Consider the following 17,213-nt stretch of genomic DNA (forward strand, 5'->3'; position numbering starts at 1 on the left):
TACTGGCTTGCTCATAATGGCTTACTCCATGTTCACCATTGAAACTGAGAACCAGCTTCCAATATTGCTTTAATTAAATCTGTCCATTTTGGGGGATAATTATATCCTGAGTTGTCCCTGAATTTACTATCTGCTTCTCATGGGGGAGGGGAATGAATACCATATGAAATGAACACTTCCTTAAAGCTTCTCAAATCTAATCTTTCTATAGGATTCTATTTCACTTCTTCATAATCTTGTGGGTTACTATCATCTCCTAGTCATTCTTGTATAGTAACTGGAAAAACTAAGATTGTTCTAATAATCTTGGACTGACCCTCTTCAGTTTCTTCATGCAGAGGCACAGCAGATTCTTGTCTAAATTCTTCTGTCTGCATCTGAATATTTTTCTTATTTTAATTAATAAGTCTCTCTGAGGCTTGTATCTTACCAGTCAGCTTTTCCAATTTTACACAATTTTCAAGCAACTTTTTAAGGATAAAATATGAATTACAAGACTCACAGCAATTACGATCAGCATTATGTCAATCCCAGCTAGGCCATTTACCCTCTCATGTACCACTGCCATTTTCAAGCCGTACAAAGCGGCACTATCTATGCTATCCTAATGCCTTGCACTGCGATATTTCCCATCCTTAACATGGGAAAAAATTTATTTTTAATACTAGTTAGCGTTATCCTTAAGAACTTCCCAGATGTCTCACCAAATCTGCTGACTTTTCAGTTTGTCGGCAGTAGCACCAGCAGACATCATCTCTGTCTATGTGGTCCTGCCACATATTGGAACACCAAATGTTTTAAACTAAATTTTAATCTTACAACTTTACTAATGGATTTGGGAGTCAGATCTGGGATGAAAACCTGCCACCAAAGAAGGGCCAAAGAGTAACCAGTTGACCTTCCTCCTTAGCTGGCATCTCAGAGAGTTTCTCTGATGGAGGAAGGTCATTTGTCAATAAACAAACTGCCTTGGCCCATTTGATAGGCTACCCCTTAGGTGGGTGGAGTAAACAGAATAGAATGCTGGGAGGAAGAGGAAGTGAGCTCAGACTCGACAGCTCTGCTCTCTGGAGCAGACGCCATGCACCATGCTCCCCTCTCCCCGGCAGATGCGATGAAGCTCTGACCCAGGATGGACGTAGGCTAGAATCTTCCCGGTAAGCGCTCCTTGGGGTGCTACATACATGAACAGAAATGGGCCAAGCAGTGTTTAAAAGAATAGAGTTTGTGTGTCGTTATTTTGGGGCATAAGCTAGCCAGGCAACCATGAGCCGGGCTGTGGGAAGAGGCCCGCAGCTCCCCACTACAGATGGCGCCCACGTGGATAACTGCATCCACAGAAAGCCTGAGAAAGCTTGGGAAAGAATAGAGTAAAGCGTGTTTTCTTGGTAGCAGCAATTTCTCGGGTCTGCTCTGCTTGCTAGAGGCAAGCAAGCGCTCTCATCTAAGAGAGGCTTCCTGACTCAGCTTCAGCTGTGAAACCTTGCAGCTCATTTAAGAGGTCCTGCCACGAAATACTTAAAACGGTGTTGGTGGAAAGCTGAAGGCATGCTTTTCGGTTTTCAGCCGTAGCAGGAAAAAAATTGTGCTGTTTTAAAATGCCGGCTTTCTGGGCCATCCTGCCAGGGCAAACTCTGACTGTCTGAGGCAGGAGGTCAGCTACAGAGAGAGTATTTGAGTGTTGTAGCTTGTTTGCTGACAAGGACCTTGAAACGCCACAGAGTTGTGGTGATAAACATGGCTACAGCCGGTACCTCAGCCATGAGGCTGGAAAGCTAAGGAATGTGCTGGATCCAGCCGTCAAAGCCACGGCTTTCGTCCTACTGATATTGCTTGGTAAATTAAAGACTCATGTGGTCAGAAAAAGAGAGATATACAGTAAAGAGAGATTCAAAGACAAAGAAAATTTCTAAATTGTGTGTTAAAAGTATATGCAGGCTAAAAGTTCTTAAAAAAAAATAAGGAAGAAAGCAGTTGGGTGTGGTAGTACACACCTTTAATCCCAACACTTAGGAGACAGAGGGAGATTGACCTCTGTGACTTCAAGGTGTGGTAGCACACGCCTTTAATCCCAATGCCTGGGAGGCAGAGACAGACAGATCTCTGAGAGTTCAAGGACAGCCTGGTCTAAAGAGTTATTCCAGGACAAAGATATACAGAAAATATAAAACAAAAGTAAAAATAAACAAAATAGAGTTAAAATAAAGCTGCACAAAGATGGAAAATACACAGAGAATCTTGATACTGTATGCTATTATGCTCTCTTTGAATTGTTTGAATGCTGAGGAAGGAGCAACAGATGCTAAAAGATATTTGTTTATAAATGCTGCTGAACTAATCCAAGATAGATATTTTCAAAATACCTTGACTTTAAAATTTGAATCTAAGGACATGATGCTTTGGAAAAGAGTTTCTTCTTTTGTTTTCACAGACAATGAGATCCTGTGTATTGCTTCTATCCCAATATGGTATGATAGACCACGTCCTCCTGAAAGGTTGCTGTGAACACCCTCAAAAAATTACTTTGCTCAACTGCAGACTGAGATGAACCTAGCACACAGGTTATACCCTGAAATATCTGATTAACAGCGCCCCCATTCAGCAGGAAGCAGTTTGGAGAGAAATAACTGCGCCCATATTCCCAAATATTGTTTATAAATGTTCTTTTACATTTCAAGAGGGAGATGATATAGATGTGAATAATTTGCATTGATATGAATCTTGGTTTACTGATATTAATTTAAGGTCAATTTTATTATATGTATATGTATTTCTGATATTGATTAAGGTATTGTGATTGTGTAGTTCACTTAAAAATGTAATGTCTATAGGTTGTTAATGGATAATTATCAATAATAGTCAAGTTTGTAGTCATGTTAGTTAGATTTTCTAGATGTGCATGCATATATTTCAGATAGGCATTCATCATATCTTTCAAAGGCTAGAGAATATGGTATTTTAAATGTTTTAATAACTTAGGGCTTTTCATGACAATGAGACACTCTGCTCCTGGCAGCACCAATCTACTTCAAGAAGAAGATGGGCATCGAAGAGGATCCTTATGGAGTTTGATAGCCATTTGGGCAAGAAACTGCTCTTGCCTGGACTATTTTATAAACTGGACACAAAGAACCCGCAGAGAGAGGACTGCTGAACTTGCCTACAGGTGAGATGATCTTTCGGGGTTCCTGATTCATGAAAGAGTCTGCGAGACATTCTGCAGGACACAGCAGATAGTGACTGAACTGCCTTTAAATTTCCTGCTTCATGGAAACGTCTCTGGATACTATGGACCTTTAGGCCGAAGATGGATGCCCCAACGGTACAGAGGAACTTTGGGTGACTGTCCAGGCAGTGAGATGTCTCTGTCATTTCTAGAGTTTAGAAGTTGCTTACTTTTTGTTTGCTTAGGTAATATTGTATTCTTCTGGAGTCTTTGATGGAGTTGAATGATAGATAGTTATAGTTATAGTTTTCCTTAGTTATGATAAAGATAAAAGAGATGTAAATATTGTAATTTTTACTTGATAACTGTTTTGTTATATGTAATTTTGCTATGTTAAAGTTAAAGCCTTCCTTTTTTTTTTTAAACAGAAAAAAGGGAAATGATGGAGGAAGGTCATTTGTCAATAAACAAACTGCCTTGGCCCATTTGATAGGCTACCCCTTAGGTGGGTGGAGTAAACAGAATAGAATGCTGGGAGGAAGAGGAAGTGAGCTCAGACTCGACAGCTCTGCTCTCTGGAGCAGACGCCATGCACCATGCTCCCCTCTCCCCGGCAGATGCGATGAAGCTCTGACCCAGGATGGACGTAGGCTAGAATCTTCCCGGTAAGCGCTCCTTGGGGTGCTACATACATGAACAGAAATGGGCCAAGCAGTGTTTAAAAGAATAGAGTTTGTGTGTCGTTATTTTGGGGCATAAGCTAGCCAGGCAACCATGAGCCGGGCTGTGGGAAGAGGCCCGCAGCTCCCCACTACATTTCTCTTCTGCTGTTCCAGACCAAAAAGGCTCCCTTCACTGCTTCATTTGTGTTGCTCTATCAATTTTCTGGACTCATTTATTCTCTATGGCTACTTTCTGTCGACTAGTTCCTGGCTCTGCCTCTTGATAATCAATATTACAAAATGGAAGATGGATGTTACAGATCATGTGAATAAAAGGGAACCCTTCTCCCTTGTTGATGGGAATGTAACTTGGTGCAGCCATGACAGTAAATAGAATGTGGCATGCTTGCAAATACATAGGAAAGCGACAGAAGATCTAGAAGTTATGCTACTGCTATTATAATTAAATTAAATTATTGGATTGATGTGGGAGAGTCTTCTGTTTTGTGTTGATTTCATTGGTTAAATAAAGAAACTGCCTTGGCTCTTTGATAGGACAGAAAATTAGGTAGGTGGAGTAAACAGAACAGAATGCTGGGAGAAAGAAAGCCGACTCAGACAGTTGCCATGATTCTCCCACTCCAGATGGACGCAGGTTAAGATCTTTCCTGGTAAGCCAGCTCGTGGTGCTACACAGAATATTAAAAATGGGTTAGATCAATATGTAAGAGCTAGCCAATAAGAGGCTGTAACTAATGGGCCAGGAAGTGTTCAAAAGAATACAGTTTCCATGCAATTATTTCGGGCATAAGCTAGCCATGTGGTAGCTGGGGTGGCTGGAACGCAGCCCACCACAGCTCATACAACATTGGATCTTAAAGAAATAGGTGCACTACCAAGTTTATTGTTGCATTGCTTACAATAATCAAGTTATAAGAACAACCAAGTGTCCATTTGTATATGACTTCTGAAAGGATATGTCTCTCTCCAATGTCCTATACTTCATCCTTATTTTCTTCCTTTTTCTTCTCCCTCTCCATCTTTCTCTACTTCACTCCCCTTCCACTTTTCCACAACCACCCCACATGTGACCAGAGAGATACAAAAGCCCAAGACATATGGAAATTGGTTGGATTGTTTAATCATTTAGTTATTTGATAGTACATACATTTTAACACAAAAGTTGAGAGTCAATCTTGAAAACATTTTACAGAGCATGATGAATATAACATAAAACATTATGATGGCCATGTAGTATTTCAATTATTTTTCAGATATTTTAGTAGAAAGGTAGAATTTTGTGACGATATTTTGGACTGTCTTTGAAATACTCAGAAGCATTTTCAGTAAGGAAAGCTGGGACTCTGTAGAAACTTCAGTAGAAGCCATAAGACCAGTACCTTCTACAGCACAGTGGGCGGCAGCAACCATAACCATAGCCACCATAACCACCATATCCACCATAACCACCATATCCACCATAGCCTCCATAGCCACAGCCATAACCACAGCCTAGACTACCATAGCCATATCCCAGGCCTCCATAGTAGCTTCCATAGTAACACATTGTGTCAGGAGTAGACTGCTTAGCTTAGGACCAGCTGAAGGTTTCTTGAGTATGGATGTTACCATCTGCCAATGGCCTTTTATACACCTGGCTGTTTGTTGGGGAAACCACAGGCATTATAATGTCATGCATGCTTTCTCTGTGCTCAGAAAACATCAGCATGCCATGGTTTATTGGACAAACAAATCAACATAACTGAGATAATTGTGCTCATATGTCGGGAACCCATGGTCAAATCATGAGGTTTTAACATGATATTCTATTACTGTTTTCAAGACTCTTCCTCATTCTGTACTTAGTTTATTTAATGCTTAGAAAACTCTACTGTGTCTCTAAGGCAGTCACTGAAACATTACTCTCTGTTTTTATGTCTGTTTGTTTTATAATACTCCGCAGGTCTTTGTCTTCTTTTTCCTTTCCTTTCCTTTCCTTTCCTTTCCTTTCCTTTTCTTTCCTTTCTTTAATTATAGAGTAATTCTATCAGTAGGAATGTATTCCCCTAGTCTCCCTAATAAAAATGATCTGGTTATTGGTGACTTAGTGATAGTTAATATCTACACAAATTCATTTTGGTTTTATTTTGAATGTATTCCTTTTATACATGTCTTTCAAATTTTGTATGTTTTTTCTTGTGCTATTGTCAATTAGCTTTCATGACTATGGCTCTGTATTTAACATGAGATCAGGTTTGGTGGTAGGTCCAGCATCTTCCTTTCAGCTTTGTATTATTTAGTATACTAGGTTTATTTTGTGCTTTCACATGATCTTTAGGATTGTATTGTCTAATAATTCTGTTAGAATATGATTGAAATGTTGATGAAGATTGCATGACTGGGCTGATGAGAAGACTCATTACCTAAAGGCACATGACACCCATGCTTGAATCTGTGTTTATCTAAGTGTCCTATAAGGTGGAAGAAGAGGACCCAGTCTCATATTTTCCTCTGACTTCCAGGTTCATGATATGCTATATGCATATCTCCCATCCCTACATATTCAGAAAGAATTAAATTATAATAAAAATAAAAAGCCACAGTTTTACAGGTCCTAGTAGAGAACCCAATACTGATTATTCTGTTAAATGGAAATACCATCAAGATGATTACTAATGACTTATTGTCACACCCTTAGATCAGTACATCCCTCAACCTCCTCCTTCTTGGAAGGAGGAGGGAGTTGGACTCCCAATAACTGAAAGGTCATTAGGGTTTGGCAGCTTCTGGAAGATTAATTTTCATTAGTGATGTAACCTCTGATAGTCTGGCTGCACACGAAAGCAGGCCTCAATTCCAATTCCAAGACAAGCTGGACAACACAAACTGGACTTCATGGAAGAAAGTAAAACAAAAATAATAATCTCAAAATTGGGTTGAAATAAAGATAATAAGGGTAAAAATTGAGGGGATGACTATCTTTAAATCACATTGTATTGATTTTTATAATTAATGCATTTTTAAATTAGAAAATATCTTTATAGTAAAAGTTTAAAAAGAAAGTCAAATGCTGCATAACTTGTGCCATGTACAGAACCTATATTTAAATTGTTTGTGTGTGTGTTCATGTGTGTATTTCCTTGCACACTCTGACATAATAAATCATTCAACCAGAAAGGGCTCCATGAGACAAGAACATATCAGAGGGATGGGAAAACAAGGGACTATTGCAATAATGAACCATGAAAGCAAAAAAGAGGTAGGGGAAGGCAGGTAATAGTGGGATGAATGAGAACTAAATGAAATGGCCAGTGAGTATGAAATATCAGCATGAAACCAAGTATAGACTTCTCAAGGTCAGCTGAGTGTAGCAGTTCACCTGTTAACCTTGTGTATCATTTGAAGCAAGTCTGATTGCCAGACTAGCTAGAATGCGAGATTCCTGCTCTAATGACTTTACCTCAATATGTAAATTGGAAAGCAACTGAGAAAGACCTGAACTTCAAACCTTTCCATGTTAGCACACTCATACACATGTACCTGTGTACACACATTCACATGAACACCTCTGAAACACACAGAGTTGTCACATACATAAGAAAATAAAATGAAAACAGACAACTTTTCATGTATCAACTAAGAAAGTTCTGAAGAACGGAACCATTAACTGTATCAAAGAAACTCCATGCAGAGGAAGAAAACAAGAATATCAGGCAAGGGATGAATAAACAAAATTAATATAGGATATGTATAGCTAAGGTAAACAGCCAAAAGAATATAAACTAATGCCAAAATGAGACAAGAATTAGAACAGACATTTTGCAAATGAAAAGCTACAGATGGACAAGTGAACCCAGTAATGTTCTACTAATAGTGCAGAATGTAAATCAAGATCAAGATGAGATTGCACCCAACAACTGTTAGGTAACCCTTGTTTAAAAAGATGAATGTTATGCTGGCAAGGTTGTGGGGTAAAGGGAACACTCTTGCATTGCTGGTGGGAATGCAAGCTGGTACAGCCACTTTGGATGTCAGTGTGGCAATTTCTCAGAAAATTAGGAAACAACCTTCCTCAAGACCCAGCAATACCACTTTTGGGTATATATCCAAAGGATGCTCAATTGTGCCACAAGGACATGTGCTCAACTATGTTCATAGCAGCATTGTTTGTCATAGCCCGAACCTGGGAACAACCTAAATGCCCATTGTTCAAAGAATGAATAAGGAAAATGTGGTACATTTACACAATGGAATACTACACAGGAGAAAAAAATAACGACATCTTGAAATTTGCAGGCAAATGTATTGGGCTAGAAAACATCATTTTGAGTGAGGTAACCCAGACACAAAGACAATTATCAGACGAGCTCACTCGTAAGTGGTTTTTAAACATAAAGCAAAAAAAAAACCCAGCTCACAAATCCCAATTCCAAAGAACGGAGACTACAATTAGGACCCTAAAAGAGACATACATAGATCTAATCTACATGGGAATTAAAAAAAGACAAGATTTCCTGAGTAAATTGAGAGCATGAGGATGTTGGAAGAGGGTTGAAGGGGAGGGGAGAGGCAGGGAGGGGAGCAGAGAAAAATGTAGAGCTCAATCAATAAAAGAGAAATAAAAGAAAAAATGAATGTTACAGAGCACATGGATAAAACTTTTCCATTGTTGATGGGAATATAACTTGGTACAACCATGACAGAAAATAATATCCATCATGCTTGCAAACATAGAGGGAAGTGACAGAATATCTAGAGGTTACACTACTGTTATTATAACTAGATTAAATTATTGAATCCTAATGATATAATGTACTGCCAACTTTATTATTCCATTGTTTATAATATTCAAGTTATAAAAACAACCAAATACCCATCTAAGACCCCTGAAAGGATATGTTTCTCTCTCTCTGATGTCCTCTTCTCCAACCTTATTTTCTTCCTTTGTTCTTCTCCCACTCCATCTTCCTCTCCTTCACTCCCCTCTGACCTTTCCACAACCGCCCCCACATGTGACAAACAGATACAAAAGCACAAAGTATACAGAAATTATTTTGCACTGTTTAATCTTTTAGTTGCTTGAGAATACAAACATTTTTACACAAAGATTGAGAGTTAAATTTGAAAACAATTTGCAGATCATGATGAAGATAAAACATTTTTGCAGAAATTAGTCTGACTGAAGAGGAGGAATTAGATGTTCAGATTGTGTTTCAATGATTTTTCAGGTATTTTGGTCTAAAGTTAGAAGTTTTGAAAATATGTATGTGTCCCTAATGTGAAAATACTTGGAAGCTTTTCTAGTCAGGAAGACTGGGCATCAGAAACTCTTCAGTAGAAGCCGTAAGACCAGTATCTTCTATAGCACAGCGGGCGGTAGCAGCCATAACCATAGCCACCATATCTACCACATCCACCATAGCCACCATAGCCACCATAGCCACAGCCATAGCCATAGCCATAGCCTAGGCCACCATAGCCATAGCCCAGGCCTCCGTAGTATCCGCCATAGTAACACATGGTGTCAGGAGTGTTCAGAGAAGTTAGGCAGTAGGCTTTTCAAGTCTGTGTGTTCCCATCTGCCAGAGGCCCTTATATACCTGTGTGTCTTTGGGGAAAACCACAAGTATTGCAGTGTTATCCATCTCTCCACTGTGCTTCAGAAAAACATCACAAGTGCATATTTTACTGTATTTACCAAGCTGTATACCTGAAATAATTATGTTCTGTGTCCTGAACCCGTGATCAAATCATGGGTGTCAAAATGAGGGTCTGGGTATATTTCCAAGACTCTAGCTTAATATATATTTAGCTTATTGTGTATAAATGGCCTGACCCTGTTATATAATGCACATAAAATAATTGTCTACTTTTGATATCTGTTTTCTTTAAGGATTTCATAGGTAAATTTCTTTCTGATTTCTTTGTTTTTGCTTGTTTTGTTATTATAGAATATATTGTATCTCAGTGAATAAATTTCCTGGAACTCGCTAATGAAGCACGATCTGGTTGTTGTTGGTGATCTACATCTTATATAAACATGTCATCAGTTGTTGTTAGTGTATTTCTTATACATGTTGATTTTAATTTTCTGGAAAAAATCAATGACCATTTAATAATTGTCAGACATGCTTCTCTTTGTCTCATGTCTCATATGGTAGTATTTTAGACTTTATTCTTAAACATATATCAATGAGTTTGGTTTCCAACATCAACTTTTAGATACAGTTTTTTTTTGTTGTTAATTAGAAGTCACATTGTCTTTCAAAATGGCACTGCAGCTATAGCAGTATCATGTCCCTTGAATAATTTTTTAGAAGTTCTGGGATTATATCAGTGCTGGAGATTTTGTCTAGCATGAACAAAATAATAGGTGCTACCAACAGTATTGTTCTCCCTAAAAATGTGCCTGAATTCATTAAAAGGGAACAATCTAAGGATTCTTTCTTTGTGTGTCAGTTTGTAGCTGGTGGAACAAGAGGTGGTGTAAACAATGAAACCAAATCACCAAGAAACATATAATAACATTCCTTAAAATACATTTAAACAAAACACAATAACCTTCTTAAGATACATACAAGTAATATTATACAGTCTGAGTAAGTTGTATGTTTAAATACATATGCATATACCAATAGTTATATTCATATAACAACAATTAATGAAACATAAGTTATAAATTGGAAGGAGAGCAAGGATGGGTATATGGGATGTTTGGAGTGATAATAGAGAATGAGGAAATGCTGTAGTCATACAATCTCAAAAATGAAAGAAATAGCAAAAGAAAAATAAATTTTGGAAAAAATATAAAATCAGAGAATGAGTTTGACAGTCAAACAAACACATCTATAGGAAAGGTACCAGACCTCTAAGTGTAGGAACTGAGTAATTCCAGGAGAAGAGGTTTCCATTCTTAATTTACGGGGGCTAGCTCTATAAATAACTACCTATTAAGTAGAAAAGAAAGAGGTCAAAGAGGTATATATTTAGAGGCCATAGTGCTGTGTTTAAGGAAACTAAAAGAAACCACAAGAAACTCTGAAAATTGGTAAACACTTTGAGCCTTAAGAAACAGGCTACAAAAATCAACATATAAAAATCTTTAGAATAGTTACATAGCCCTAATGAGCCTGTCAAGAAACCAAAGAAGGCACAATTATCAGAGCTCCACATGTTGACACACTCAGGATTCCCATAAAAACACTAAACTGGAAGTCACAATACACACACACACACACACACACACACACACACACACACACACACACCCTCATGCAGACTTGTGCAGGCCCTGAGCATACTGGTTCAGTTTCTATGTGTTTGTATGAGCTTTTCTCAGTCGGTTTAGAGAGACGTTTTCTACTGGTGTCCTCCATCCCCTCTGGTTCTTACACTATTTCTGCCTTCTCTTCTGTGAGTTTCCCTGAACCCTCAAGGGAAGGATTTGATGCCACTACTTTGTGCCACCACTGCCCTAGCTTGTCATGCAGGCAGTACATGAATGTAGTTAAAGGGTTGTAGATGGGCTGCTGTTTACATTTCTCTTTTGAGAGTATGTAGAGTGTGTTCCTGCACCAAAGATGATGTAGTGTAGGAGTGAAGGCTCCATGGGAGCACTGACTTGACAGCTCCATCTTTAATGAGTTGTTTGATGTGGGATTCCCCTCTGTATGCTGTGAATACCATTGGTGAATAATGAAACTGTTTTGGCCCATTGATAGGGAAGAACTTAGGGAAAACTAAACTGAATGCTGGGAGAAAGGAGTTAGTGTTGTAATATGAATGGCAGGGCTGCGTCCCCAGCACCCGGCCATCCGCATGGCTTTTCCCAAAATAATTACACGGAAACTGTATTCTTTTAATCACTGCCTGGCCCATTAGTTTTAGCCTCTTATTGGCTAGCTCTTACATATTGATCTAACCCATTTTTAATATTTTGTGTAGTACCATGAGCTGGCTTACCAGGAAAGATCTTAACCTGCATCTGTCTGGAGTGGGAGAATCATGGCGACTCACTGACTCGGCTTCTTTCTCCCAGCATTTTGTTCTGTCTACTCCGCCTACCTAATTTTCTCTTCTATTAAAGGGCTAAGGCAGTTTCTTTATTTAACCAATGAAATTAACTCCTCCATCAAGTTAGAGTCAGAGAGAAACCCACTGGAGACAGATGCTGAAATCTTTATTCAGTAAGCAACAGCCACATGACAATACTTAGATTACTGGAAATAGGTTAAATTAAGATATAAGTGTTAGCCAATAAGAAGCTAGAGCTAATGTGCCAAGCAGTAATCATATAGTTTCTATGCGATTATTTTGGGTCTGAGCTGCCGGGTGGCTAGAAAACAAGTGGTCTTCTTACAACAGTTTTGTAGGTATTGTCTTCAGCAATGAGGCTCTGCTGTCAGTTTGTGGAGAGCTTTCTCTTTCTTTTGGTTTGTCATAGTCAATTTTGATGTGACAGTTTTTGTTTTATTTTATTATATTTCATGTTATATTTTTTTAAAAAATGAATGATTGAATGAATGAAATCCTAGCTACTATGATAAAGTTTAACAACGAAACTACCACATCTACCTGCCTGGAAGGAAAATCAGTTTTTTCTAATAGAGTGACACTGAGTATATCAACTAGGACAGGGCTTATAGTCAGGAATAGATGACCAATGATTAACTGGATTCCACTGGATTTTGTTTTGTTTTGTTTTGTGTGTGTATGATTGTGTGTGTGTATGTATGTTTCTTTTTAATGTGATTTTGTTTTGTTTTCTTTGTTTGGAGGAGTTTTGTTATTGTATTGGGTTTTTGTTTGTTTTATTGAAAAAGAACTTAATGTTGGATTGGATAGAGAATCTGGAAGTTTTGGGAGAGGGGAAGTATATGATGAAAATGTTTAAATTTAAAAATTGTTTTTAATAATGAAAAATAAAGATAAATCTTCAAAAAAACTCAAAAAAGAAACCAAAGAACAATTTCACTCATAATAGTTTATAAATTATCTTGGTCTAAATCTAATGAGTAGTTAAAGAACCTCTATAATGAAAACTTTAAAGAACTGAAGAAAAGCTGAAGAAGACAGTAAATAATTGAATGAAATCCATGGTTGCAGATTGTCAGAATTAGTAATGTAAGAATTATATTTACTAAATTAATAGATGAATTTAATGTGGCCTTTATCAGAATCTTAATTACATTCTTAACAGAAATGGACAACACAATACAAAAAGGAATGTGAAAACTAAGAGCACTCTAATACTCAAAAAATAGAATGCTAAGAAAAGAGCAATGTTGAAGGCAATGTAATAGCTGATCTCAGATTGTTCTACAGAACCACAGCTAATGATACTAAATGCTGCTAGCACTAAAGCAGGCATGAGGTTCAATGGAAAAATACAGGAAGTCTGGGACTAAATCCACAGCACGCTCCTTACTTAATTTTTAACAAAGGTATCAAAAAGCTATGTTTCAAAAAAATAAATTTCCCTTGAATAAATAGTGATGGGAAAGTATAACATCTATGTGTACAAGGAAGGAACTAGAAGATAACTTCAAATGGACTTACATTCTTAATTTTGGTCAAATTTGAGAAATTTAGCAGAAAACACAAGTAAAATTCTCTAAAATATATTTTCAGGAAATAGCTGCAATGATCCAGAAGATAATACTGAGCATGACAGCATGGTAATACATGATAGCATGTAAACAAAGCCAAACAATTGCACATGCACACACGAACACATGCACACACACATACACACACACACACAAACTAAATAAACCCTGTTGCAAGTCATTACAAGAGTAATGAAATGTGGAGGAATTCTTTACTAACTATTCATCATATTAGTGATTAATATCTTGAATAAATTAAAGTTTATAAATCTATACACTTGACACTAAGAAGAGTGGTCAGGGGCAAGAAGCTGGGAAAATTAATTATTACAAAAATACAACTCTATAGCATATATTTGGGTTTCCTCTAGCCAAGTATGGTGTGGGCAGTCCTTTTGTATATGTGTTGCTTTTATTGATTAATAAATTAAGCTGCTTTTGGCCAATGGCTTAGCGGAATAAAATCAGGTGGAAAATCCAAACAGGGATGTAGAGAGAGATTATGGTGAGTCAGTGAGAAGCCATGTAGCTATCACAAGAGACAGATAGCTTCATTAGAGCCTGCTAAAACTTTGCCAGTAGGCCACGACCTCATGGTGATACACAGATTAATGCAGATGGGTTAGTTTAGAATATAAGAACTAGCTAGAAATATGCTTAAGCTATTGGCTGAACATTATTATTTTTTTATTTTTTAATTAATTAATTAATTAATTTATTAAAGATTTCTGCCTCCTCCCCGCCACCACCTCCCATTTCCCTCCCCCTCCCCCGATCAAGTCCCCCTCCCTCGTCAGCCCAAAGAGCAATCAGGGTTCCCTGCCCTGTGGGAAGTCCAAGGACCACCCACCTCCATCCCGGTCTAGTAAGGTGAGCATCCAAACTGCCTAGGCTCCCACAAAGCCTTGGCTGAACATTATTGAAGATAATATAGCTTCTATGTGATTATTTCAGGTCTGCAAGGCAGAAAACAAACAAGTAGCATATGACAACAGATTGAGTGGCCAGGAACAAACAGCCTTCACCAACACAAGTAGTGTGACTTTGGGTTTAGATAATACTATACTTATATTTATATTTATATTGAAATACTACTTCAAGGGAACAGGAGATGGCTTAGTTGGTGATGGGCATGCTACACATACAAGAGGAAAAACCATGAACAGACAAAACCATGAATAGACAACTTTTAATTCATCCAACTATGGATCCTTTGTCCAACAGATAATTCACTGTACTAAAGTATCTACACAAGGGAAAAAAACAAATACATCAGATAAGTTATTAATAAACAAAATATTTGCATATTTGTAATATGCACAGTGCTAAACAGCCAAAAAAAAATAAAGCGGTGTTAAAATGAACAGAGAATTATAAAAGATCATTACTGAAAGACAACATACAAAAGCCCAGAAAGGCACAATCGTGTTCTATTCCACTAATATCTTAGAGAAGCAAATACAGATCGAGACAAAATGGCAGTCCTCAATTGTAAAATGACTAATATAGAAAGAAGAAAGTTGGGTGTCACAGAGTATGTAGAGAAAAGAGAACCCTTCTCCACTGTTGGTGGGAATGTGAGTTGGCAGAGCCGTGGCAGAAAATATCATACCATGAACTACTCCCTGCTCTCTCTCTCTCTCTCTCTCTCTCTCTCTCTCTCTCTCTTTCCCTTTCATTCTTCTCTCTCCCTCACTTCCTCCCCATTTTACTCCTTTATTCCTCCTCCCACTCTGTCTCTTACCTCTCCTCTTTATTTCACTCATCCCTCTCCTATGTGACTACACACATGGGACTAAACAGATACAAATGTGCCAACATATGGAGGCTAATTATGTTTAATAAACTACAATAAATCAATATGCACAGGGGAATCTTTATTTGATAATTATTATATTTGTATACCTAAGTTGAGAGTCATAATTTATCATATGACACAACATTTTGAAGATGGTACCAAACCAAAAATGCTCATACAGTTCAGTTGAAGGTGTGGGGACGAGCTGGGCATGCTAAATTTCATTTATTTTCCTCACACATTTGGTTATAAAGCTAGACTGTTTGAAGTTGTTTGAGTTCTTGAAGTGAAAAACTTACAGGCACTTTAGTAAGATAGCAGATTACAGTGAACATTCTGGGCAGCTGTAGAATCTCAGTAGAAACCATAAATCCAGTAACTTCTATAGAACAGTGGGCAGCAGCAGCCATAACCATAGTCACCATAGGCACCATAGCCACAACAGCTCCCATAGCCACAGGCATAGCCCCAGCCTAGGCTGCCATAGCCATAGCCCAGGCTTCCATAGTAGCTGGCAGAGTAAGACATTGTTTCAGGCAAGGACCGTTCATCTGAAGGCTAGTGGTATGTTTCTTCATTCTGCATGTCACCATCTGCCAAGGACTTTTATATACCCGAGTAGCTGTTGTTGAGGAAAACCATATGCATTGCACTGTCATACATCTCTGCCCTGTGTTTCGGAAAATATGAATGTCATAATCTACTGGACATAAAGGGCTGAATAACTGAGTTAACTGTGCTCCTGTAGGGTCCTTTAGTGAAATCATGGAATCTGATTTCATTTTCTACTCTCCACACTGTTCTTCATTGTAGATTAGTGAATATGTGACATGATTCTGTCAGATGATTTAAATTATCACATAGTTGTATCCTGTTTGCATTTTTTTTTTAGTTTGGGAAAGAAGGTGGATTATTTTTCTTCTGTTTCCTACTTTGGAATAAATCTTATCTTGAGGGACATACTTCTTGAGTCTTTCTTCTGAACCAATGCTTATATTATTTACAACATGGTTGATAGTTGCCATCTTCTGTTAATGTATTTGGTTTATTCCTAAGCACTTTGTTTTATTACACGCTCCTTTAAGATCATCTAAAAATACAAGACCATTTAGTGTTCATAAACTGTAGGTACTACTGTATGTTTCCCTTAGAGACCCCATCTAGAGGTCTTAAAGTTTAATGGAAGGCATTATTGTTTTGTACGTGAACCAAGGTCATATTTATGAACTTCTTTTGAAATCATGGTCATGTGATCATTGCAGAGAAAGTAGGCAGGTAACTTTATGAGTTTCTCTCACAGCTGTGGAGATGTGTCTGTGGATAGGAATACTTACTGTGCAAACATGGAAGTGTGGTTTAAAATCCCCAGAAGCCATAGAAAAAGGAGGGAGGGGGTGTACTCACATTCCTAGACTCCAGTGCTGGAGGTCTAGAAAACAGGCAGATCACTATGGTATACAGATTGCCAGCCTAGCACTATGTTCCATGACATGAAAATAATAAGAGAATTATCATAAATATTTTCCAAAGGAAAATCTATGGATGATCAATGGTGAATTTTCAAAATTCTAAGTCAAAGTCACAATAAAATATTTCCACATAGTTGTTAATAAAAAGGATATTAGGAAGAAAATGGGCTTTAGAAAACAGGGGAAGTAAAGGGATGTAACATTTTGGCCTTGCTTGTGGGGGTTTCTGTCCTACCTGGTTCCCATAGTCATTAGGTCACAAAGAATCACACAGAAGGTCTACATAAGTTACAAAACGGATTGGCCCATTAGCTCAGGCTTTGTATTAGCTCTTATAACTTATCTTAATCCATTATTCTTATCTATGTTAGCCACATGGCTCAGTACCCTTTCAGCAGGGCAGGTCACATCTTGCTTTTTAGGTGGTTGAGACAGCACTGGGGAAAGAGCTTCCTTCTTCCCAGAATATTCCTGTTCTCATTGCTACACCTCTACTTCCTGTCTGGTTTT

At 37.9% G+C, this 17,213-nt stretch overlaps 3 protein-coding genes across 3 annotated transcripts in view; 1 reads left to right on the top strand and 2 right to left on the bottom strand.

Annotated features, from left to right (window-relative positions):
* The window catches only part of LOC130871708 (keratin-associated protein 20-2-like), a 114,184-nt gene that overhangs the window by 85,431 nt on the left and 11,540 nt on the right, over positions 1–17,213 (top strand). The window lies entirely within an intron of this gene.
* On the bottom strand, positions 5,204–5,395 carry LOC130871705 (keratin-associated protein 20-2-like). Its single transcript, XM_057765266.1, has one exon. It carries the CDS (start codon positions 5,393–5,395, stop codon positions 5,204–5,206), a length of 192 nt encoding a protein of 63 aa, XP_057621249.1.
* On the bottom strand, positions 9,160–9,348 carry LOC130871707 (keratin-associated protein 20-2-like). Its single transcript, XM_057765268.1, has one exon. The coding sequence runs from the start codon at positions 9,346–9,348 to the stop codon at positions 9,160–9,162; it is 189 nt and encodes a 62-aa protein (XP_057621251.1).

Source organism: Chionomys nivalis, chromosome 3, assembly GCF_950005125.1.
Source record: "Chionomys nivalis chromosome 3, mChiNiv1.1, whole genome shotgun sequence".
NCBI lineage: Eukaryota > Metazoa > Chordata > Mammalia > Rodentia > Cricetidae > Chionomys > Chionomys nivalis.